This window comes from Passer domesticus, chromosome 5, assembly GCF_036417665.1.
Source record: "Passer domesticus isolate bPasDom1 chromosome 5, bPasDom1.hap1, whole genome shotgun sequence".
Taxonomy (NCBI): Eukaryota; Metazoa; Chordata; class Aves; order Passeriformes; family Passeridae; genus Passer; species Passer domesticus.
The window spans coordinates 30,869,338-30,895,648 of NC_087478.1; the positions used below are offsets into that span (position 1 = coordinate 30,869,338).

Here is a 26,311-nt window from a genome sequence, read left to right on the forward strand (position 1 = left end):
AAATAATTGCAACATCCACTGTAAAAACCCTGTATGATTTAATGATATTTGCTATTGTGTCACATTTTGATGCTGTTTAAAATGTTTGTGAGTCTTGGGGTTTTTTTTATCTGAAAGTATCTGAATGTGATATACATTCTTCAAATATTCACAGAGTTAGTCAGGTTTAGGAAGAGCTGGACTTTTGCTTTCTGAGAGGTTGTTGATATCAGCTGCTGGGATGTTTTTTGCCCTGGGAGGTTGACTTCTATGAAACTTTCTGTTTATTCTGGAATGTCTTAAACGTCACCTGGTCCCAAGAGAGGTATTACTTAGCAGTAGTGATCATTTTTGGAGAAAATTTTGTTATACTAACATGTTTGTGAGTAGCTGTCTCCTCAGCGTCAAGTGTCATACACATGACAAATTTATGCAAACATACAGATCCCAGTTGTTTTTGTAGCTTAGTTCCTGCTGATCCCAGTATTTAATGAAGATTTTAGATCTCTCTGTAGACTTCTTTTTTTAATCTGTGTTCTTATATGGGAAATTATTCCACATGCAGAAAAAAACAGCTAATCCTGTTTGAATGGTTTATTATTGTCAAGATGCTGTTTTAAACTAAAAAATAAATATAAATTTTAAAAACCTAAAATTGTAGTTCAAGTTACTTGAAGAACTGTACTACAAAATGAAGTTACTTATATTCAGGAAAAACTGTACATCATTTAAAACCTTTCAGCCAATATGTGATTTTAAAACTTGAGGAAAAGCAAGGAACTCAAGTTTTGACATTCCATGGGTTACTGACTGAATAGCCAGGACAGGGTTTCTGTTAAGTTGTTACCTGTTTATATGCAAATATAAAAGCAAGTTAGGGAAGCATGCAAAAAAGCTATAAATAACTAGGTTATTTCCTTCTAATCTTACAGTGTTGTAGATGGGTTTTTCTCAAAAACTTAAAAACAAGTTTTAAATCTACTGATCCAATCTATTCCTTAAAAGTGCTTTCTATGTAGTAAAAATGTAAGAATTTTTAATTACCTGTCAATCTATATCTCTGTGTGTGTTTTAAAGTAATGGATTTCATTCTGATACTTATTTTATTTAGATATCACTGTGGAATAAGTCATCCTAATATAATAGCTGGCTACTTAGTATAATTTACTGGTGGCCTGCTGTTAACTTTAAAACAATTCTCATATGTGAAAGGGAGTATATTGTTGGTAGTTGGGGCATTTTTTGACCTACAGAAAGGTGGGACTGCACGCATTCATAGCTTAGTTCTTTTTCTCCTCGTAATAATGAACATTTTCTTACAATTTTTTTCAGATTTTTTTCTGGTTCAAACTATAGGCCTTTTTATCTTGGAAAAGCATTAAAAACCCTTTCTCAATTCTTTTCTTTTACTGGTTTGGACCCCATAATGTTTGTTAAGAGGAGGGAACAGGAGGATAAAATATGTTTAGTAGTCCTTTTTAAAATAATGTAATGCCCATTTATCCAAGTTTTTAAGGAAAATGTGTCCATGACTCTTCAAAGGAAAAAGTGTGTTTGGTTTTTTTCCCTGAGTAGTTGTTATGCAGACGGATGTGCCTTTCTACTGACTTTTCTGTAAGAAAGAATTGTGACGTATAGAGCTAACTGGTGACTTACTGTGATGTCTTAAATTGTATGAGCAAGAGCTCTCAGCTTGTTTGTCAGCCAAGAGCTGGACTGCCATTTGCTGATAAATAATATTTGAGATAACCATGTGTCTGAGCTCCTGAGGGTAAACACCAAACACTGGTGATGTTCGACAGATATTTTCAAGTTAGTTTAACAAACATGTTCATTAATACAAATTAATGAAGGTTTGAAAAACTCTTAATAAATGTATGTCCTCAGCATTAATTTTTTTTTGATGGATGAATGTTAAAATATCAACCTTTTTTACTGCAAATGCCCCAGAATGTGATTAGCTAAATTAGTTAGGGTTTGTAAGAATAGAATGGTTTAACTAAAGCTTGCTATAAAATTGTATGCCAGTCCAATCAGAGCTACAGCTTTAAGGAACAGAGTCCTTGGTAATGGAAGGACCTCTTGAGAAAGTATCACCTAGTTCCCCTACTCAAAGCATGGGAAGCTGTAGCAGGTTGCCTAGGACCATATCCAGGCATATTCCCTGTTCAGTTGGAATTTTATTTATTTTGTTTAAGCCCATAGACTTTTGTCCTTTCAGTGAGAAGGTTCTTGCTTCATCTTCTTCGTTCCCTCCCATTAGGTATTTATATAAGTGGTAAGATCGTTCTGGAGCCTTCTCTTCTTCAGGCTAAATGGTCTCGGCTCTCTCAGCCTCTTCACATAGGTCAAATGCTGGACCTTTGTGGTGTCTCACGAGTCTTGCTCCAGAATATCCCTATCTTTGTGGTACTAGGGAGCCCAGAAGTGAACCCAGCACTCCAGGTGTCTGTAGCCAGTTCTTAGTGGAGGAGAAGGATTGCTTCCCTTGACCTGCTGACAGTGCTTTTCCCTGTGTAGCGCACTGGGCTAAGGTGGTTGGCCCAAGGACACACTGCTGGCTCATGTCCAGCTTTTTGTCCAGCAGAACCCCAGGTGGTTCCCTGCCAAGCTGCTTTCCATTTGTCACCTGCCCCTCCAGGGGTAGGATTGAATGCTTTTCAGTCCATCTGACCGTACACTTACGTAACCCATGTTTCATCTGCTTGTCTGTGAGAATGTTGCAGGAGACACTGTCAAAAAACTTAAGGAAGTTGAGATAAACCACAGCCATTGCTTCCCCCTCATCTGCCAAGATAGCCTCCTATGAAGAGATTACTATCAGGCTGGTTAAGCAAGATACCTACTACTGCTTTTGCTGAGACACTTTCTCTTCACATCCACCTTGGATCAGAAGCTCCTTGTTCATCCAGTCAGGCTTCCTGCTGCCTTTGCTTAATTTTTTACTTCTCTGGATGGACCATTAATGAGCGTAGGAACTTAATGATCTTAGGGGTCTTTTCCAGCGTAAATGATTCTGTGAATATCATCCAGCTCTAATGGAGGCCCCTCTTCTCTCTAGGGCTGTATCCCATGGCACTTGTCCAAGCAGATCCCTATAAAGGCTAAAGCCTGCTCTGCAGTAATCCAGGGCTGTGCTCCTGTTTTCTGCCATGCTCTCCCTCAGGATCTCAAATTTCACCATCTTAAGGTCATTTTGGCCAAGGCCCCAGCCTTTGCATTCCCAACTAGTTCTTCCTCCTTGGTTTTAAGTATCAAATACAGTTGAGAAGCTTTTCTTATTTACCTCCTCAGTTGCCTGGATCAGATAGTTGTCCTCATTGCGTACCAGAAACTTCCTGCATTTTTTTTGTGCCCTGCTATGTTGTCCCACTAGCAGGCCCTCTGTAAGGACTAGGGCCTGTGAATGGCTTATCCAGAAAAGTCTTATCTGCCTTCCTTTATCCTGATTCAGTCTGAATGCCCCCAGAGGAAAAAAGACTCTGCTAGCTGCAGTTGTTTTTGCTGATGTCCATATTTATCTCCTTGTTGTTGGTGCCTAGGCGAGTTCTAGTGCAGTTTAACCATAGTGTTAATGTAGTATGTGGGCAAGTGAGTATCTAATGTGAGTTATCATTTATTTTGGCATACTACGGTAAAGTGGGTTTCATTAACCTATTTTCTGCTGTTAAAATGCTAAATTATAATAAACAATTTTTTGGGGGTTGTTACATCATTGAAAAGTTACTTTTCAAAATTACCTGTTAGTTTCTGCTGCTTTTGTAGCTATGTTGAGAATTTAGTTACTCTTCTCCTGCATTTGAGAAGCAAGCCATTTACTGGTTTAGTAGACTTTAACTGGCTTCCTCTGTTTTCTTTTAGTTTTTATATACAGCAATTATACATTGAGTTTTAAAACTTAAAAACTATATTGCATTTGAATTTGTTTTGAGAAGTTCAATTTCAATTCAAAATTATTCAAAACAAATAGCTTCTTAAATAAATACATGTATGAATGTCATAATTTAACTACTGTTCTGGATTTAAATGGGATTAAACTGACTTCATTTTGATATCTTTTGTGGACAGTCTGTATTTTACTTCTTTGAAGACAATATGCAAAGAGAAGGATTTAGATTGATAAAGGAAATTACAGGAAAGCTTTGTGAGCATTGATCAGAATACTTGAAAAATTAACTAGCAAGTTCTTTATATGGTGATACATAGAATGATTTAGGTTGGAAGGGACCTTAAGAGCTGATCTAATTTCTTCTCCCTGCCATGGACAGGGGCACCTTCAGCTGGACCAAGTTGCACAGAGCCCCATCCAACCTGACCTCAAACACTTACAGGGATGAGCCATGCAGTTTCTCTTGTGTAGCCTGTTCCAGTGCCTTGCCACCCTCTCCGACAAGAATTTCTTCCTAATGTCTAATCCAAACTTACTCTCTTTCAGTTTAAAGTCACTCCCCCTTAGTCCAATGACCACATGCCCTTGTAAAAAGTCTCTCTCCAGCTTTCGTAGCCCACTTTACTGCTCTAAAGTTTCCCCAGAGCCTTCTCTTCTTGGCCAACCCAGGCTGAATAGCCCCAACTCTCTCAATCTGTCCTCATTAGAGAAGTGCTCCAGACCTCTGATCATCTTGTGGACCTGCCCTGGACTCACTTCAACAAGTTTTTGTCATTATGCTGGTGGTCCCAGAGATAAACACCACCTTCCATGGGGTGTCACAAGAGCAAAGCAGAGGGGGAGAGTCACCTCCCTCGCCCTGCTGGCCCCACTGCTTTTGCTGTAGCCCAGGATATAGTTGGCTTTCTGTGCTGTGAGCTCACATTGCTGGGTTATGTTGGGCTTCTCATCGGCCAGCACACACAGTTCTTTCTTTTCAGGGCTGCTCTGGATTAATTCTTTGTGCGGCCTGTACTTCTGGTTGGGATTGCCCTGACTCAAGTGCATTGCAGTGACCTTGCATTTGTCATTGTCAAACTCATGAAATTTCCATCAGCACATCTCTCAAGCCAGGTCCCTCTGGATGGCATCCATTCCCTCCAGCATGCCAACCACACAACACAGCTTGGTGTCAACAGCAAACTTGTTGAGCGTGCACTAATCCCTCTGTCCATGTCACTGCTAAGGAGCACTGGTCCCAGTACTGATTTGTGAGGAGCACAAACCACTGGTTTCCACTTGGACGCTGAGTCATTGACCTCAACTTCTTGAGTGCCACCATCCAGCTAGTTCCTTATGCATCAAGTGGTCCATCTGTCAAAGCTATGTCTCTCCACCTTAGAGAAGTGTCTAATGCTTTGCAGAAGTCCAGACTGATGATGTCAATCTTCCCTCATCCACCTGTTTATTTGGTTTTAGAAGTCAAGCAAATTTGTGTGACAGTATTTGCCCTTAGTTGACAGCATGTTGGCTGTCACCATCACCTCCTCGTTCTTCCGGTTCTTCTACAGCAGACCCACACTATAATCTTGTCTGTGTCCCTGCCCACCCTTTATTCCTTACATGTAAGGGATCATGGATCCCTAAGAGGAGCTCCCAAGAGTTTCCTCTGCCTGTCCTTCCTAAAGACTCTATATCTTTTCATGCCAACACTCCAGGATAGTAGCCATCCCACCATTTACTTGCCAGTGATGGTAATAGTCATATGCAATCTCCACAGGCATATGCACATCTCCAGCTCCTCTTGTGTTTTGCCCATTCTTGTGCATTTGCATGGAGGCATTTGGGTGGGACCCTCAATAAAGCTGAGGTGCTGCCTGCAGTGGCTGGAATTCTTTTGTGCTTCAGGTTCATTACTCCTGACCTCTGAACCCTTTCCAGGCTCTGGGCAGCAATTCTTGCTAGCTCTGGCATCAAATTGGTGTGAGTGGTGTGGATTGAGGTTCCCCTTCCCTGGCAACTTTTCTTTTGGAAAAGGTTTATTGACAGAAAGTTGAAAATAAATGCAAAAATATACTTGGGGAAATTCCTAGCGTAAAAATGTTTATTTCCTTATGGAGTTTAGTTCTTGAAAGGTGCTTAAAAAGTCCTGAGCATGCAGAAGTTCTTCTCTTAATATAGCAATGTGTACTGCAAAGCTTTTCAATGACAGCCAGAACTGCAATTCAGTTGGAGTTATATAGGGCCCACAAAATCAGGGAGTTACATGAACTCCTTTGAGTATGCTGTCTTTTCCTTGTGCACCTGTAAGATTTGCTTGAGAAAAATACACTGCAAGATAGTTGTAAATATTGTATTTATTATATTCAGAAGTCTTTGTGATGAAAATAATCAGTATTCTTGTATTTTAAAGTAGTTCTAAACCATGGGGATAAGTAATAATGCTTCTATTTTTGGCAGAAAATTTTTTTTTAAAAATCCAGTGTTGTACGTAATATCCTGAAATTTTCTAACAATATTACTGAGAGAGTTTTAACTACATGGTTCTATGCTGCTGTTAAATTAACATGAAGTATTTATCTTGATCATTTTCATATCTCAACATCCATTTAGTTTGAAATGAAAAATTAATAAAATTCCCACATTAGAAACTTCACATTTTAAGTTTTAGAGCATCAGAATATCTGTAGTTGTACTATGAGCTGAAAACAATTTTTTTTTTAGCACAGTGACTAGTGCTTTCTTTTGGGTTTTAGTAGCTCTGTTTCTTCGAGTTATGGAAGTTTTAAGTACTGTGAAAGATCTCAAGTGTTAAAAGGCAGATTCTGAGGGCTGCATGTCCTGGGTATTTTTAGAGCTTTGCCCACTTTTAAAAAAGTATTTCTTTTCCATGCTTGTTTATCTGCTTCATTTGTTACCTTTCTTTCACAGTTTTTAATATCTCAGCATTTTTGTCTAATTTGTCATTTTCATATTTTTAAAGGTCCCCAGGTGCATCCAATTTTTCAACTTTACCAAAGATCTCTCCATCTCTATCAAATAATTATAACAACATGAACAACAGAAAGTAAGCAATATACCTTAAAACATTATTTAATTCATTACCCCAGTGTAATATAAACAAAGTTCAATGTTTTATAACTCCTAGCTTAAGGATTTTGAATTGCTTTGCAATATTTGGCTTGTGAATTGTTACTGGTTACTATTTCATAGTGTAGGTAATGATGACACCAAGAAATAAAACAGCATCACAAATGTTTGTAACTCTTACTCTTCAGCAGGGAAGACACCAAAAAGAATTTCAGCTGTTGTAAGGAAAGGTATAGACTTCATTTAGAGTTTATAATTCTAAAAATACATTGTTGCTGTTGTTATCCTGCCTGAATTTAAATGGACAATGGGAAAGTTATAAAGTACTTATCCTTATGGTGATCAGGTTTTCCCTTGTTTATTGCTCCTAAGGTATTAGAGCAGCCTATGTGACACTTCAAATCATGACAGCTGAATTGTGTTAGCTGTAATGTAGCCAGCAGCTTAACTTCTCTTTCTTAGTGCTAGAAGTCTTGAGAAAGATATGGCTGTGTGCTGACTATTGCAGTGAACAAAGGCTTAGTAAGAGACTTGTCACTTTTACATGCTTTCTCCTTTATATTCCTAATTAGAAAATTTTTAAAATAATGTTATAAAACTCTAAAAGAGGAGCTTTCCTATTGCATAGGCCAACTTTTTGTGTAATTTTGTTATTGTTGTTGTTGTTACTCTACACAGCTCTAAAAAACTATTGTGGATATAGAAAAACACGGAATTATTTCACTTTAACAGATAATGGAGCATCTCTCAAATGCTTGAAACCAGAGAGCGCTCATCCTTAGTGCAAGCTGGGGGAAGTTGAAGAACCTTATTCTTATAATTCATTCAAATTTTTAGTATTTTTCTAAACATGCATTTGGTGATCACATTTGAAGATGTTAAATATTGAAAAGGTGATATAAACGTTAAATACTGCACTTACCAGAAGTGATTTTTCCTAAGGGGTGAAGTGTCACTTGTGCCTCTACCAATTGTGAGTAGCTCCAGCTCTCACTGTTGAAAGTTGAAATCTGTGTAATTAACTGCAGTCTATTGTACTCTGTGTGTGAATGTGTAGTAAATAAGAAAAGTATTGTATATATGATTGTGCGAAAAGTTAGTTGATCAGAGCTGAGCCTCCAGCTGAGAACTAATTTCTTCTTCTCCTAATGTTTAAGCAAAAGGCAGTGGTATTGCCAGACACAACACTTAACAGTGACTTTTTTTTAGGGAGGTGTGATTTTTAATCAAGCCATCAAGGCTTTCTTATTTTCTTTTTTTTCTTCAGTAGCTTCCTGCTGGAAAGGAGGCACTTATGAAACTTGTTGGCAGCTATTGCAGCTTTTAAAGATAGTTTGTTCATGTGATTTACCTGACTTTAATTTTATTTATTGGTTTATTTTGGAGCCAAAATATGAGCTTTCGAACTTCAGGAAAAAATTTGGGCTTTAAAGGTGTGTTTGTTTGTTGTTATTTTACAAGTTATAATTTTCAACACAAGTTTTTAAAAGGAAGTCATAAATTTCAGATTTGGTAAGGAATTGGTCCTTTCAAGTGATTTAACCATAACTTAAGCATTTGTAAATCAGTTAATAGGTACATGTACTCTGTAGTATAATGAAATACCAGTCATTTTTCTCTTGTATATCAAAACACAGTACGTCTGGATGTTATGTGAGACAGATATTCAGTGCAGAAATATATGGTTTTCGTTACAGTGCAGTAGTCCAATTATGATGACTTTAAAATATTTTATAAATCACAAAATAATAATTTAATACAAGATGTAATGCAGATGAGTCTTTAGCAGCACTTATCTCAGAGTCTGTGTTCAGTGATGAAGTCACATCCATTATACACTTTATACTTGAAAGTACATACTTTTGCATTAAGAATTTTTGACTTCAAATAGTAAACAGAAAGCTGCATCTCTGTATTTAATTCTGTTATATAATTGTGCGTTCAGAATATTCCACTCTTCTTGCAAATATTTCCTTCTCTGAGAAAGTACTTCTTTTTCATTAATTAATACTGTGTTTATTTTCTTAGTTATTTTCATGCTTATGTTTCTACCTTATTTATATTATATTGCACATTTTCCTTAGTACTTTAAGGAAATGATACATTTATAGCTTTCTAGGATCTGTTGGCACCTCCATATGGGTATGAGATGCTGTGACTCTAAAGGTACCAGCATTTGTTTTGAAGATGATTTTAGCTGACAAATACAATTTATAAGGCAGAAAAATCAAACAACAGGTTTTGTGTATTAATGGTGATAAATAGTAGTCATTGTGCAATTACTAGAGCTCACTATAGAGTACAAATTATTTTTAAAATCTAAAAGAATCAGGCTTCTTTGTATGGTACACATTTCTGTAATGTGTTTGTAATCCAGGAGATTTCTGTGTAAGAGGAAGCCTCAGATTGGTAGATACTTAATTTTGTTTTGAGGTAGTTATACATTAGATATCAGAAATAGTTTGTGCAAATTTTATCCAGTCTGAAGCCTTCATTTCTGTAAATGTGAGTTTGCCTTTGATGGAATGGAGGATTTAAAATAATTATGTTCTTTTGCCTTTACTGGTGATCTTATTGAAAGAATAACACAGGAGGATTAGCATAATATGTGTTAGTGGATTCAGAAGAGCAGGGAGAGACGTGCATCTTTTAGGTCTTACTGGAATTTCTGTTTATTGCTGTTAATAAAGCAATACATATCATACACAGTGGTTTTTAAATTATGTGGGATGGAGATTAAAAACACCTGAATAGGGATTTTGCTTGGGGAATTAAGTGAGAAGTTGTTCTGTTTCCTTCATTTGTAACCATTGCTTTAGGCTCCTGAAATGACTTGTTTGCATCATTTAGTAGTGTCAGCCTGTGAAGACAGATAGTTGGCAGCTTTGTTCATATGCTTGGTATATTTCAATATGCTTATTCTAAGAAATATAAGTGTTAATTACATTACATTACCTCTAGAAACAGTTTCTTCATATTGTACCTGACACATAACCAAATATTATGACAAAGACAGTTTTAAGTATATTACAGTGTTATCTTTTGCTCTCCAGACAATGATGATGAGCAAAAAATAATCATAGTAATCTTTATGTAGTGATATGGGCCTCTCCTGCTGCTTCAGGTATCTCTAAAATCTGATGAAACCTGACAATAGGTTTCTTAAAGGGACTGGTCAGAAAAATACATGGGCACGGCATTAAAATGGTTGAACTGTTGCAGAGCTCAGTAAGTCTTCCAAACTTTTAATTTTCCGGGCTCTTTATTGCAACTCAAATTCTTTTATGTATGTACCTGTTGGTAAATGGCATTCCACTGACAGATTATGTCTTTTCCAAATCCGGTGATGCTTTTCCAGTCTTCCCTGTTCAAAATCCATGCTTTGCAGAGCTCTTAACTGTACAGTGAGTGCTCTGGGTTCATCATTACCATTTGAAAGCTGCTTTAATGTCTAAAGGCACATACGGAAGATACAAACAAGTCATTTCAGATCTAGCACATGCAATTCAAAATCTACAGATAATAAAATTTCATTTGGAAACTTCCTTTTACCATTTTTGCCATTTCAAGAGCTTTGTTCAAGGGTCTGAAGAGGTTTTCAAATCTTGCCTTACTTTTGTGAATCTATTTTTTCTAAGAACTATTAGTGTTTTCTTTCTGTTACTGCTCTTACTCGAGTGGCTTATCCTAATACTAGCCCTCTGCTTTTCCCTGCATTGTTCCTTCATTAAAGGTAGGAAAGTTTTGCAGGAAAAACTGCTGGAGGCTTGAGGACACACAGTTATCACAAGTTACTTTTTCTAGGATATTTCTGTTTGAGTTAAATTAATGTAGACTTACCTTGCGTCTTTATTTGCTTTCCATTGTTAGCTACTTATTATTGACTGTTAATAATAATTTCTTTTTCATCCAGCTCAAAAGCATAAGAAGCAAAGCAATTGCATAATTTATGTAAAAATAATTTTTCTACAACAAAACAGTTTGAAGGTTGATGGAGCTGTAAAGAGGCATCTCCTAGTATCCCACAAACAGTAGGCAGTGTTTTGTAGGATATGTTTTGATAAAATATCATAGAACCATGAAATAAAAATATATTAATAGACCTGACTCACAGGATGAGTGGTAACCTTAATCTCTAAACCCCTCAAATATATTTCTGTGGGCAGAAATATATCAGGACAGAAGATAAAAGAGCTCTGAAATGTCTTCCCTTTTGACATGTAAACTTTGTCCCTTAGAGTAAATACACACTGCATCTATCTGCACTGCAATTATCTTGAACTAAATTATCATCATGGTACTCAGCTAATCTGAGAAAATCTTTCACATGAATAAGCTACAGCCACAAAATCCCAGTTGCATTTCCTTAGCTTTCTAATGTCCCTCCAAAGTTGGCAATTTGTGAAGGGGGGAAAGCTGCAGAGAAAGAAATAAAAATGAAAATCCTCAGAAGAATTACATTCAATGTGTTCATTATCCCTACATCTAAATTTCAAAGAGATTTCTTTTTTTATTAAGCATGTGAAAAGTGTTATCTGTAAGTCAGGTCAGGACAGCAGTAGGAAGGAAGGAAAGCTGAAAGTAGAAGCTTGTTGTGTACCCGTGTGTGTGCGTTGCTGTTACTGCTGTGCACTCTTGGGTTGGTTATATTGCGGGGCTTGCATTAGCCCCAGGGGCAAGTTTAATGGTTTTGATTCCTGGGGGAACTAAGGCTTACCAACCTAAGGGAATTGGAATTCACTGCAGTAACTGGGCTGCAGCTGGGAGATTGAAGGTAATTTTTCCTGGGGATCTCTCATACATGGGTGAACAGTAACTTTATGGGTTTTTTTCATCAAGAATGACCAGTGAACATAATACCTCTGCAGAGAGCAGAGAAAATGCATATGTATAGAGAAAGGAAGGACTAATGGGAAAGTCAGCTATTAAAAAGAAATGGGCAGACGTTAAAAGTGTGATAGCAGCAGCTTTATGTGACAGCAGCAGCTTTAGTAGAGCCATAAACTACAAAAATTTCTAAGACCATTGAAAGAGAGAGAAATTTTCATCCCCTTCTGTTTGAAAATTTTGATAACTTAATTAAAAAACAATAGTTATTTATGAAAAGTGAGTGTGCACTGAGAAGACAGTTGGAATTCAGTAAAGAGCATGATAGTGTTCAGGAGTAATGGAAAAACAGTGTAACCTTTGGACACTTGCAACCTCAGACTTTTGCAATTGCAAATCTCATGTTTTTAACAGGATTGATTCTTTGCACTGCATATTTTTCCTTCATTCTTAGCATTTGACTTTGACATTTTTGTTCATGTTGCTTCTAATGTGAATGATGCTTAGTAGCTGCAGAAATACTCCTGAACTTTTGCCAAAGCTGCTGGCACACAGATTTCATTATGATCAGTGTCTGAAATGGTTAAAGTGGTTGTTTTCTTACAAGATTTCTTTGTCTTTCTAGTGTTCTGAGATACTCTCACTTTACTGTTTTGAGGGTTAGTTTTTATTTGATATTTTTGTATTTCATCTGGAAACAAATTGTTTTAAATATCATCATTTTACCCATTTCAGTCTTCTGCAGTTTTTTCTATCTGCAAACAAATGCAGCATAGATTTATATTGAAGTTGTTGCAAGGGATTTTGCGCATTCCTTTACCTCTCAAGGCTTTTCTGCATTTGCATGCTGGATTGTGCTGTCCTAGCAGGGAAGCTATAAATAGACTGTCTGATGAAGTGAGGCAGCTATGCCACAGTGGCCTTGGAAATCTCAGCTTTCACCTGTAACTCTGCATTCCCATTCCCACCGACCTTACTCTTGCAGTAGCAGGATGCAGAAGGAACGTAAATGATTGATTGCTGCTGGTGGTGTCTAAAGTCTGAGTGTTTTAAATATGACAGAGCAATGAAGAACAGAGTAAGCTGTGAAGCTGCTCCTATAAAAAAGGGGTAGGGATGTAATAATTGCAGTTACTGCAGTACGTGTGATTTTGGTTGTTTGCACAGGTGACTGTTAAATGGACATTAATGTTATTACATTAAAGTTAAGTGTTTTAAATCTTTACTTGTTCGCAGAAGTTAGTTTTTTAATCATTTACATCTATAAAGTACTTGTATGCTTTAAAGTACTGTAGAGTACATGTTTACATTGTGAAAGATGTCTTGTTTTCTTACAGTGTGAAAAATTCAAACTATTGTCTCCCATCATATACTACTTATAAGAATTATGATTATTCAGAGCCAGGAAGACACAATGAGCAGCCAGGCCTGTGTGGCTTGAGTAACTTGGGGAATACATGTTTCATGAATTCAGCAATTCAGGTATGTACTTTAAAATAAAATCAGCTAGTGTTATTACTTGAAAATAGTATCTTGTTTTATTTTGTCATTTTCAAAACTGATATTAAGATATCTGATAAGTAGCAGGATAAAATTAAAAGTGAAGAAATAATACATCTTTTTTGTATACTTTAAAAGCTGATTTACATTGATCATTATGAATGCAGCTATGTCAGAAAGAGGTTTGATGAGTGTTCTACATGAGTGAGCTCTTTGCTTTTTGTGGTAATTGCCATTCATATATGTTACAAAAACTGCCTTTTCCTTTTGAAATGCACTTGAGTACCAATTGCAGTACTGAAAAAAGTGTCAAAAAGTAGATGACTGATACATTACTGGGCCTTTATTTCTGATTCATTATGTACTTTTAGTGCCTTAGTTAAGACGCAGGAACCTTGGAAAATATATTCCTTTGACCTTCCTCTCAGAATAGCTATTTCATGGAAGAGACATTTTACAGGAATGTGTTACCTTGTTCTCTGCTATGAATGCAAGAGAAGTACTAGTATATCCACTATTACTCTACCAAGATGAGGAGACCATAGTGTTCTAATTTAAATGGAAGTTGCAGTTGTAGAGTAATTAACAATCAGAACTAGGAGTTTTGTTTTGGTTATGTTTAGTTTTCGAACCCACTTTTTGTCATTGGAGCAGTCTTCTGTCACAAAACTGTTATGTGTGGTTAAGTTCTTGTTCACATATTTTCCTGCTGAGTATGAAAATACTACATCTTCACCAAGCATGCTACAGAGTTGTTATCCTCCTTTTCTCCTTGGTCATTACAAGAGTTCTTGCCTTATGTTTGCAATTTCTTTGGGTAAAATTAAAGAAAACCAAAACCACATCCTAAATGTTGCAGTTGTTATTTAGCCTGTTGGAGTAAAAAAAGGAATTTCAGGTACATTTGTATGAAGTTGTTGAAGTTTGTTCAAAAGAAAAAATGTCCCGGAGTGTCACAGTGTGTGTAGATACTTCTGTCTCTTCTTTGCGATGACAGTCAGTGAAACATTTGGCCTTACCTTTCTGTAGCTTCCTTTTAGTCTTGTCTTCTTCGGATTGAAATAATGCTTACAGCTCTGCCTTTCCTTGTATATTGTTGTTCAACCCCTTGACCGTGTTGGTGTCCTTTCTCTGCTCTTTCTTGCACTGGGGAGCCCTAAACAGGACAGTGCTCCAGCAGCAGTCTCACAAGGTCCAGATGGAGGGGAAGATTTGCTCCCTTTTGCCTCTGACCACAGTTGCTAATACAGCCCAGTTTGCAGCTGGATAATTTCCCCATGGGGATGAACAGCAGGATCACATTTCCACAGAAAAGGACTGCTGGGTCATATAATAATGCAAAACTGCTTTCCAGCCAGTCAGCTCCCACCTGTTAGTGCTATGTAGGGTAATTCCATGCTTGTTCCATACTTACTGATATCATACATCCATAAAATTAAACTTGTTTCTAAAAATGTTTCCAGGAAGATACTTGAAGAGCAGTTAAACAGTGCAGAAAGTAATTAAATATTTTTTAGCATGCTGCACAAAAGATGGCTAAAGGGAGAAGGACACACATTTTGCAGTGTCCATTCTAACTAAAAATGCTACACATAACCTCTCATGATTACTGAATTGTGTCATTATGCTATTGGAAGGAAAAGTGTGGTTTTGTCTAGTGCGTCAACCAGAATTATGTTTTAGGTTTGAATTCAAAGAATGTTCTTGCTATACAGGGAAAAGTTTTTTATGATTCTACCTTTTTCATCAAGCTATACTGATTAAATAAGGATAATTTTATTACTTATGCAAACCTTCATTGAACTGGTACACATTATTTGATGTCTGTAGTTCAAAAGTAACATTTAAGTTAGAATTCAAAGCATGGGTTGTTGCGTTTAGGAGTCTTGTACAGCATAACAAACTTGTTACATATCACATCATTAGCCTGTTGTGTTAAACAGATTTCGTTCTGAGGTCTGCATTAGAAATTATATCAGCTGTGACTTCATTGCTTTTCAGTTACATCTAGAGAATTAAGTTTTCAAATAATTCTGAGAAGCTGATGTGTAAATTAATAGATACGGGTTTGCTGATTACCAAGACAATGCTCTAGGTAAGAAAATGAGGTGTTTATTGAACAGTGTAGCTTTTAGTTTGGCATGGTACCGTTAATATGTCCTTGAAGGTATGTATTTTAAATGCATTATTCAGTGGCTTTGTTAGCAAGGAAGTGTATCTTTCAGTTTATCCTACTGTATGCCTCTAAAGACAGTACTGTTCAGAGTTTAATGTCATCTAAGAAATCCATGCAAGTGAATTTTAGTGAAAATGTGTGTTCTTAACAGCGTGTCACAGGCTGCAGTCTTCCTCTTGCCACCACTTGCATATTTTCTCATTTACACAGAAAGCATGCATTTCGCTTTGCTAATTTGCTATTAATTTCACTTTTTATCAAAGTAACATTGGATTATCCTGGCTGTAGTGCCTATAGCTGGAGCACTCTGAACATGTTTTGATCTGTCTTAGTCTTGAAAGCAACGAAAAGATGGGCTCACATAGTATGTGAATGGCAAAATAGGGAATTCTGCTTGGGAACATTGGCTGCTCTAGGCATTTACCTGGGCGATGGAGTGCACCCTCAGCAAGATGAGAGATGACACAAATCCGCAATGAGGAACCGCTATACCAGATGGCTGTGCTGCCATTCAGAGGGACCTCAGCGGGCTGGAACCTCATGAAGATCAATCACAGGAAATGCAGAGCCCTGTGCCTGGAGGGGAACAACCCCAGCAGTAAGTACACACTGCAGCAGGAGGTCAGCGACTGCCTGGAAGGCAACTTGACAGAGAAGCACCCAGGATCCTGCTGGACAAAAAGCTGAGCGAAAAGCAGTGTGTTCTGGTGGCCAAGACAGACAAGGATGCCCAAGCATCCTGGGCTGCACAAAGAAGAGTATTGCCAGTAGGCTGAAAGAGGTGATCCTTTCCTTCCACACAGCACTGGAGAGACACCCATCCCACAAGTTCTGAGTTCACTTCTGGGCTCCCCAGAGAGTTTAGGGAGCACATCTGGTGAGAGATCACACAGGTGATCAAGGATTGTAGCATCTGACTTATGTGGAGAGCCAGAGAGCTGGGGCTGCTCAGCCTGGAGAAGACTCCAGAGTGATTTCACCATTTTTTGGAATTACCTGGTTGAGAAAAGTAAAGAAAACTAAGCTGAACTCTCCTCAGTGGTGCCAACTGAAGGAAAAAGAGGCAGTGGGCATATGCAATTCCTAAGTATAGGAAACTTTGTTCTGAAATGAGGTTTATCAAACAGTAAAATACGGTTCTCAGGGAAATCGTGAAGCCTCCATCTGTGAAGGTGCTTAAAACCTAACTGAACAAAGTCCCAAGCAACCTGCTCTAGGTGACCTGTCTTTGAGCAAATTGGTTGGACCAGAGAATCTGCAGAGATGTCTTCTAATCTCTGCTATTCTGTGATTCTCTGATCTGCTCTGATCACCTGCTTTATCTTGCCTATCCCCCTAGGGTGTATTCCTTCACAATTGTACTAACACAGGGCTGGTGTTCAGGATAAATCTGTTTTTGTTAAACAAAATAGTTTACTGTAGAGTACTAGACTCTGAAATAGTTTCAATTCCATTAATGTACCAAAAGCTTCCATCCCTTCCATTCTGTTTGTGCTGGGTGTGATCAGTGTGGCTTCCTTCAACCGAAGCAGAGTTTGGTTGATCCCTTTTCCAGCTGATTGCCACTTCTCTCAGATCTCTGTGCTTTCCAGGGGATATCGAGGCCCTTGAGTGTTCACATAGAAGCCATTTCTGCTTCAGAAACCACTGCATTTGTCACACAGCTTCTCTTTGGTCTTGTCTCATGTACAGTGAAGAAACTTTGCATCAGAGCTGTTATCAGTGTTCCTTGACAAAGAGGGACAATTCCTTCACACAGCTTCGTCTCCTGAGTCTCAAAAATTTGTGTGAGGGTTCTTGCCCTGTAAACATACTAGGTAGAAATGTGAAAATTCTGGCAATGTCTTAAATTTTGTTGCAAGTTCTTTAGTAGCTCTTCAATCTATAGGTTAGGCTTGCCCATTTATCCTTCTAAGTGATTATTGTGGAGACCTTTGCCCTTCCATGTAGGGGTTTTCAGTGTTAAAAAGCTCAGGACAGCTGGAGGACAGATTTGAAGAGATAGGTAAGATTCTCTGTGGGATTACAGACAGCTGCAAGCTGAATGAGAGTAAGGCCAAGAAGGTTAAAATACCGTTCTATATCTCCCAAGTGTGGTTCTCTTACCACTGTTCCTTAATTTTAAAAAAGCAGTAATTTGGTATTCTTATTTTGGTTGTATTGGAACTTTCGTATCGTTTTTTACTCTTTTGAAGGGAGTATTACATGTATTTATTTTATTTCAGTGTAAACACCTAAGGCTTGATTTTTTTCTAATTAGGTCTAAATGTCTGCATTTGCAGATCCAAACATGAAATAAAACAGTAAAGACAAAAGGGAATGTGTAGATTTTGTGAAATAGATATTCTTATGAATACTGGAACCCATATTAAAAAAAGTATTTGGCAAGCAGATGTTTCATTCATGTTCACTTAGGTACATAGCTATATTCTAAGCTGAAAATAAATTAGGAAAAATAAGTATCATTAAGCATTGCTGTGCTGCCACCTGTGGATGTTTCCCAAGTATTACTTTCCTATTTCAGTGGGATATTACAGATTAGAGCTCTGTGGAAGAGCTCTGCGGAAATGTTTGGTTTGTTCTTTTTTTCTTTTACAGTGAAAATATGAGTTCCAAAATGTTCATTGTGTGATTAAAAAATATGAGAAGAAAAAAGATATTTTCACTAAAAACAATCATTTTTTCCAAGATTTTTATTTTTATGTGTTTTTTCCATCAATGTGATTATAAACACTTAACTTCTGAACAAGCTTTGAAATGGGTATTTCAGAAGGTTTTTTCCTTCAGAAAGCTAAATAATATTCCCTCTGAAGTTACTTATGGCTGTGAGTTTATCTAGACAAAAGATGGCATATTTCACCAATACCTGAAATTACTAAGTTTTTATTGTTCTGTTTCAGTTTCCAAAGGCACGTGGAGTTTGGATTAAGGAACATATAAAATAAGTGCTTTTTGCCATGTTTGATAGCATACAGACAAAAGTAGGATATACCCAAGTAGGTGTAAAGTAAATCACTTTTTCTCCTATGCCTTTGATCTTCTTTTTAGTCTGGCAGCTCTTAGTGTTTTGTTAGAAAGCTAAAATACGAAATTTCAATGTCACTTGCATAAAATTCTTAGTAAGTAGCACCTGAAGCTGAAGAACCAGGACACTTAAAGGAATGTTCCATTTTCAATATGTCAGTTCATGATCCGACTGTCTCTTTCTCATTTCCCCAGTTCACTGGCATGATAGGTAGTGATTGATGTTTTCTTTATTTTGGAAGTTTATTTTTATCATTATTTTTGTGCAGTATTCCATATGGGCTGTGAAGAAATGTTTCTTTGTTCCCTTAGGATTATAGAATGATTTGTGGAACTGCAGGAGGTTTCTGGTGCACCCTCCTGCTCCAAGGAACGTTGGCTCTGAGGTCAGAGCAGATTGCCAAGGTTTTTGTCCAGTTGGATCTTGAAAACCTCCCAGGAAAGTAGAGCCTCTTAGTTCCATTACTTGACTGTTCTTACAGTGAAAACTTTTTCCCTTGTATTCTTAACCTCTCATATTTCAACTGAAGCCCGTTGTTTCTTTTCATCCTAGTATGTGCCACTGTGAAGAGCCTGGTTTCATCTTCCCCTTAACTTCCCTATAGGTACTAGAGGGCTGCTCTTGCGCCTCCCTCAAATATTCTCTTCTGAAGCCTGAACAAAACCTCATGCTTCAGTCTTTTCCCACAGGACAAGTGCTTCTAGGCCACTGACAGTCTTGGTGGCCCTCTTCATTTTTTTTTTTTCTTTCTATCAATTAAGTCCGTGCAAACTCTTATATCAGAATTATTCCATACTTAAACTAGTTTTTTTTTAAAAAGACTCTTAAACTAGAGTTTTAGAAGAGTATGACTTTACTATTTTTATTATTATATTTCCCCCTTGTATGAAGGTTTCATAGAACAGGTAGACTTGGAATCATTGTCATGGGCTGGTATTGTACACAGTATTCCAGTGAGGGTACAGCAGTGAGAGGTCTGTATGTATGTGCGTGTGTACATAACACTAAAAATAATGATTTCTTTTTAATTTTCTTGTGTATCTTAATAACTTTTTTCCAGGTTATTAATATGTAACATGGAAATATTATTTCAGTGTTAACTTTTGTCATGCTGAAGATTAACCTTCTCTCCTGTGGTTTGTCTCTTGGAGTTTCTGCCTTCTGTTCTATACTTCCCATAATCTTCTCAAATGACCAGGTTCAGAGAACTTTACAGAAGTTTTGTTGGTTAAAGAAAACTTGTAGAGACCATAGTACCTGAAATGAAGTGACATTCTGTTACCTCTTTAGTTCACAAACAGTTTTCCATGGTTTTACTGTATTTGTTTGCCTATTTTGGCTGCTATTATTCCTCACCTTTTGGTATACTTTTAGTTTACTTATTGTCTGTGTTTTGAAACAAACAGAAAACCCCAAATCACTAGGTTGAACAGGACACATAAATCTGGTAACTTTACTATCCAGTAGATTGTCTTGGTTTTAATAGACTATTTCCATAACGCTTCCTTGATAACCTGCAACATGTGACATGAGAAAATAAGAACGTAGGATTCCCTTCAAATTGGTTTCTGGATGCTTTTTTTCCTCTGACTTTAATAATGATCTTAAGAAATTCTCCATTGTCAGCCTTTTCAAAGAGTAAACATGTTTGTAATCGTTTAGCTTTGTCAGTTACATTGAAAAGATCAATGCATATATGGCCAACTTTATTAGCTTCTCTAGAAGCTCCTCTTTTAAAAATTTTGGTATCTGGTATTTTAGAAAAAATACGTCAGCTCTGTACCTCAAAACTTGCTGTGTTGAGGTAGATATTTGTGCATTCCAGTACTACCATCTGTGTCATCTTATGTTGTAATGTGGACATTGTTGAAGGAAAAAGGGAAACTATCTGTAGTAATCTTCCTGACTTGTACTACAAATATTAATTAATATTCTGAGAAAGTGACAAAAACAGTTTATTAGGTGGAAACTAGAAATCGGTGAATTATTTTCTGATGGACTCCACATTGTCAGGACATTGTATAATGCGTGACTAACAGAAAGACCTGTAGAAAAATATATTATTTTTGCATTATTTAGTTCCTTGTGTTGGACATTCCTCACACTAAACTGAGCAGTTGAACTGATTTCATCTCCTAAACCAGCCCAAAAATAATCCAGAAGACAACACATCTGTGAGGTAGGGGGAGTTGGGATCACCACTACTGAAAGTAAAAGCTCTTTGCCATATAGCAAGAGAAGAATGAGATTTCTTCAACCCTGAGTGTCCAAAAGTGTCTGTAATACCAGGAATTTTTTTTTGCAGTGTTGACAGATCCTGAAAGCTTTAGGTGAGGAGGAAGAGAAAGGAAGGAGTTTGATATAGGCATGAAACTCAACTCCCTACAGCATGTGACTGGTTTTGCTTTGTAATATTGCACAGGTATGATAGGCAGACATAGGAATAACTTTTTTTGCCCTGCTCAGTAAAGTTGCAATTCTTCCAGTCTAATTCTTGTATCTTACACAATAGCATAAGTGGAGCTCTTCCTCTTGTTTACAGAGAGGCAGATGAGACAGGTGAAATACTTGACCTTTCCTCAAATTTTTTAATAAAGGAAAGAATGCAGAAAAGCTTACAATATTTAATGACCAAACTCTTAAAAATACATGCAAAGGCATGGCATGGGAATTATTCCTCAGTGATGGAAACGTTTATGTCTAAAGGAGTATGAAGAGAAGCACACAAAAATTTAAAGTGAAATTGCAAATCATACTGCAGTGATTATGTCCTGCTGTCTCCAAATGCTGAGAGACGAGACAAACCGGTACAGTTTATCAGTAAGTGTAAAACAAGGTCCTTGGTTTCCTTGGACTAATTTCAGCTCTAAATGGCATCACAAGATTTACATGAACATAGCAAGGCCTATAGCACTGTGATTCAAAGTCTAGTCCCTCTAGCATAGATTGCTGTCTCCAACAGCATCCATAAGCTGATATTAACAAAGAGAGGAAAAAGGCCAAGCATCCTCACCTTCCCTCACCTGCCAAAATAAATCTTTTTCCAAATGTTGCTCTGAATATGTTATAATTTGAAGTAATAAGCCCTGTTGCCTCTCTCTTCCAAACATGTATGCACTCTCCACTTTGCGCGTCTATTACAACTTCCAGCATCAAGTTTCGTAAAGCCATTTGTGTCTCAAGAAACACCTTGTTTTGTTTGTTTTAAATCTTGATACAAATTATGTTGTCATGCTGTGGTTGTTTGGACTACTGTGTTTTATAAATTTTGAGGTAAAGCTCTTGACAGATATTATCTGTGCATAACTTGTAATGACAGCTGTACCCAGTCCTGGTTTAAAGCCATTATTTGTTTCTGGAAAAGATTGTTTAGGGTTTTTTCTCTTTTCCTTCCAGGCACTAGACATTACAATTCATGGCTGCTTTAACAAAATTAAAACATTCTTTGCTTAGAACGGATTCAAATCACTGTTCTAAAAAGTCTGTATTATTTTTTGCAGTGTCTGAGCAACACACCTCCTCTTACAGAGTACTTCCTCAATGATAAATACCAAGAAGAACTGAATTTTGACAATCCTTTAGGAATGCGAGGTGAAATAGCAAAATCTTATGCTGAGCTTATCAAGCAAATGTGGTCAGGAAAATACAGCTATGTTACCCCAAGAGCATTTAAGGTCAGTAAGGAAATTACATGGAATGTACATGTCAGTGTTGGTTTTGTACTTTTACATGTATAAAACTTGGAGAAATATGCAAAAAAAAAAAAAAGTACTATTTATTATGCAGTTCATTCATTGACCTGGTAAAACACTTGGATATATATTTCAGTAGGTGTCACCTGTCCTTGTGCTTTGGTCTTTGAGAATTAGTTTTGACTTTCTGTCTCCATTGAAAAGCTTACCTTTTATAACTACAAGTTTTACTTTTTCAATATGCTGCTATAGCATCTCAGAAATATCTAGTCTTTCTAACAGTTAAGGTATCAGGAGTGTCTTGCATTTATGTTTTTTAGACTCAAGTGGGACGATTTGCGCCACAATTTTCTGGTTATCAGCAACAAGATTGTCAAGAGCTACTGGCTTTTCTCTTGGATGGTTTACATGAGGATTTGAATAGAATTAGGAAAAAGCCTTATATTCAATTAAAGGATGCAGATGGGAGACCAGACAAGGTAGGGATTTTGGAGCTGATCATCTTCATTTTAGTCAGAGTTGTATGCTGTAAGATACTTCTACATGATTATGCACCAGAAGGTTGGGAAACTGATTATGTGGGCCTTTTTCTGTAAGACATTTCAGAAAATAGGACAAAACTTTAAAATTGACATCTTGACAAACTGTGTAAATTTCTATTTATTTTTAAGATAATGAAGGGGGATGGGGGGATGGTAAGGCCTTTTTTAAGACTTCATTAAGATCATCTTTCTTGTTTAATTCCATGCTGAGTTAAGTTGCAAAAACAATTCCTGTTCTGTTGTTCTTCTATTTTTATATCTACAGTATGCAGCATTCTGTTTCTCTCAAGTACTCTTACTTTAGGGAAACTTTATTTTGTTATGAGTATGAGTTAATTCAGATGGAATTTTTAGGTTTATCTGCTTTTTGTCTTCCCCCAAGCTACTTGAAAGTCATCCTCAGACTGTGTAATACCACTGACAGGATCTCTGTCCTAGGAAAAGCATACATCTTTTAACCTGCAAACCTGATAGTAGTAACATTCCTTATGGGTTCATTGGAGTGACATTTCTGTGTTTAGATGGTTACTGGAAGTGTTCTGTCAAGGTCTTTTACTAATTCTCACTATTCCTTTCCTACTGCTTTGTCATAACCCAGATCATGCTTTGTTTACAGGTGGTTGCTGAAGAAGCCTGGGAAAACCATTTAAAGAGAAATGATTCCATCATTGTAGATATATTTCATGGCCTTTTTAAATCTACCCTAGTTTGTCCTGAATGTGCTAAGATATCTGTAACTTTTGATCCCTTTTGTTACTTGACACTTCCATTACCCATGAAAAAAGAACGCACTTTGGAAGTTTATTTAGTTAGAATGGATCCTCTTGCAAAGCCTATGCAGGTAAGCAGCTTAATTTACATACAAGCACTTTGATTCAGTGAGGCATTAACAATGAACCCAAGTTCCTTTACACAGTGCAAATTTATAAGCAAATCCAACAAGCTTTATTTTTCTGGTATGTGTTCTGAAGTCTCACTTAGGAAAGTGGGGAAGACTATACATACCTTGTACAGTTTCAAGAAAGAATTGGTAATTTCTTTATGGTTGGGTTAATAGGGCTTCTTAATCTTTAAAATACATGCTGACATAATTTTTGAGAGCTGCTGTGGTGAATTTGTATGTTTATAAAAAGATTTATACTTAATCTGTAAGACTTAATTTCTTGGTTTCTTAATCACAGAAGGCAAATATTTGTAATAAGTGGTGCAAAAAAACCCCGTGTCTAAATATATTGGGTAGTCTAAAATGTGCTCTCCCCTCATAGTCAAAAAATTTCAGATGAGATTTCTTTGTGAAGAGTATCCATTTTGCCATTTTTTAGGAAGAGGATAATATTACATGCCTTAGAATGTCACGAAAAAAATGTACATAAGGTTATCATAACCAAGTCATTATTAAATGGTTCTAGCTGTACTTTATACAGTAAGTGAGGATAGGTGAAAAAAAATAAAACACGGGCAGTTATGCAGGCATTTAGAAAGGCTCTGACACCTGAAATCAGTACCATAAGAAGGAAAGTGTGAGAAAAAAGTGTTCTCAAAGACAATATGAGTTGAGAAATTTGAAGGTGAAGGGAGGCATGTTGTCTGATGGGAGGTGAGCCTGCTAGAAATTTAATTGTGAAAATAGGGGATGCACAGTAGTTGCACAGGGGACAAAATGTAGTTGAAAACTTCTGAAGTAGTTGAATGTGACTCATGTGAGATGGTTGTGCTAGAATTAAGTTTGGGAAGAGTACCAGTTCAGTAGAGTTTTTGTGAGTCTAAATGGTAAAACTTAAGGATATACCATGCAATGCTTGGCAATTTATTACAGAGTTAATAATACCTTATTTTCTAATTAATCCTGTCTTAATTATGAAAATAACAGGTAAGAGTTTTGTGTGGAGTTTTATTACAAACCTCAGAAGCTCTGCATAAGGGAAGCCACAGAGAGGTTTTCTTTGACTTTAATCAAGTTCTCTCTCTGCATGTGAAATGAGAATCTGTTGCCTGCCATTGCTTTTTTCCTACTAATACTTTATAAACAACTTGTGTTGTATTCCAGATTGAATAGTCTTTCTGATAGCATGTATACTATTTAGATGCTTAGATAAGAAGGTACTGTTGAAATGCAAATCTTAAGTAATTTGTACTGTTAGTCTTCTTACTGAAAAAGTACAACAACATTAAAACAGCATTGTATAGACTAATAAATCGAATATTCAGTGTATGTGTATTTGTAAAGTTGTGCATATAACTACTACATTTTATGTACCTTTTGGAATTTATGTTAGTTGATCTACATACTTAACAGATCTACACCGTAAGTTTCAAATATATGAAAGAAAAATGTGAAGTTTGCTGGACATGTGTTGTTTGGGCTTTTCACATCATGTATATATTTGTTCTCTTAAGACATTTATATTGTATTTTTCTTTTTAGTACAAAGTAGTTGTTCCCAAAATTGGAAATATATTGGATCTTTGCACAGCATTGTCAGCTTTGTCTGGTGTTGCTGCAGATAAGGTAAGAGTGATCTCTTAAATAAAGCACAACAAAAATAGCATTTTAATGTGTATTAACCTGATTTAACAATGTATACTCCATTTTCATTTCAGATGATTGTTACTGATATATACAATCACAGGTTCCACAGGATATTTGGCATGGATGAAAATCTGAGTAGTATTATGGAACGTGATGACATATATGTGTAAGTGTAGAAAATGTGCTTCGTGTCTCTTTCCAGTTTGTTTAGTTATTTGCAAAAGATTAAAACCTAGACACCAGATAAAGATCAGACTGGGAGGAAATTTTTTTTTCCCCTTTGTAGCCCTTTCCATGACCATTGTTCTTTGTATTTCTGATGGTTTTTCTTCTAGATTTGAAATTGCTATCAATAGAACAGAAGATACGGAACAAGTCATAATTCCTGTTTGTTTAAGGGAGAAGTGCAGGCACACTAGCTACAGCCATAGTGGTTCTTTACTATTTGGTCAACCTTTTCTCATAGCAGTGCCTAGAAACAATACTGAAGATAAACTGTATAATCTGCTGCTGCTAAGAATGTGGTAAGTTCATTTTTAAAAGAAAAATTAGTTTGTTAAGAATAATGCTAATAGTTGGAGTCAGTAGGCATGTACTTTCATGTGTATTTCTAACATACTGATTAGATTTGCGTACTTGTATTTGCTTTCTGTTGAATATTAAATATAAAGTTTTAGCCACTAATGTGGATTTTAATTTGATTTTTTGTTAGCATGACCTCATCCACAAACTGTTTGAGAAGACAGTAGGGAGTCAATCTGTATTATTAAATAATTCTCTTGTGTGCTTAGCTTTTTGTTTGGTCTTGGTGAAGTGGAAATGTTTTCCAGTTATTCTGCTATGGTTATACTTCCTGTATCTACTGTTCAAGTTTATGCACTAATTTTTGTTGTAAAAGTACACGGTAGACACTTTCTGAAACTAGACTAGAATTAGTGTCATTATATGGAAGAAATTAAAATCATATAACTTCCAATTTAGATTTATGCTTCTTTCTCTGTTGATGTAACTTTCTCTGTAATATGGTTAATGAGCATTTTAAAAACTCAGTACTGGGCAAACAGAGAGTGAGAGTAAGAACCA

The 26,311-nt window shown here is 36.6% G+C and overlaps 1 protein-coding gene across 5 annotated transcripts in view; it reads left to right on the plus strand.

Annotated features, from left to right (window-relative positions):
* The window catches only part of USP15 (ubiquitin specific peptidase 15), a 60,393-nt gene that overhangs the window by 27,231 nt on the left and 6,851 nt on the right, over positions 1-26,311 (plus strand). For 2 of the 5 annotated variants that reach the window (XM_064422530.1, XM_064422533.1), the window contains exons 7-14: positions 6,831-6,914; positions 13,102-13,246; positions 21,966-22,139; positions 22,478-22,636; positions 23,316-23,540; positions 25,124-25,207; positions 25,300-25,394; positions 25,564-25,752. In XM_064422530.1, coding sequence (XP_064278600.1) covers positions 6,831-6,914; positions 13,102-13,246; positions 21,966-22,139; positions 22,478-22,636; positions 23,316-23,540; positions 25,124-25,207; positions 25,300-25,394; positions 25,564-25,752 — 1,155 coding nt within the window. Of the gene's footprint in view, positions 1-6,830; positions 6,915-13,101; positions 13,247-20,767; positions 20,888-21,965; positions 22,140-22,477; positions 22,637-23,315; positions 23,541-25,123; positions 25,208-25,299; positions 25,395-25,563; positions 25,753-26,311 lie in introns of those variants that run through there. The other 3 variants (XM_064422531.1, XM_064422534.1, XM_064422535.1) reach the window with 3 other exon arrangements.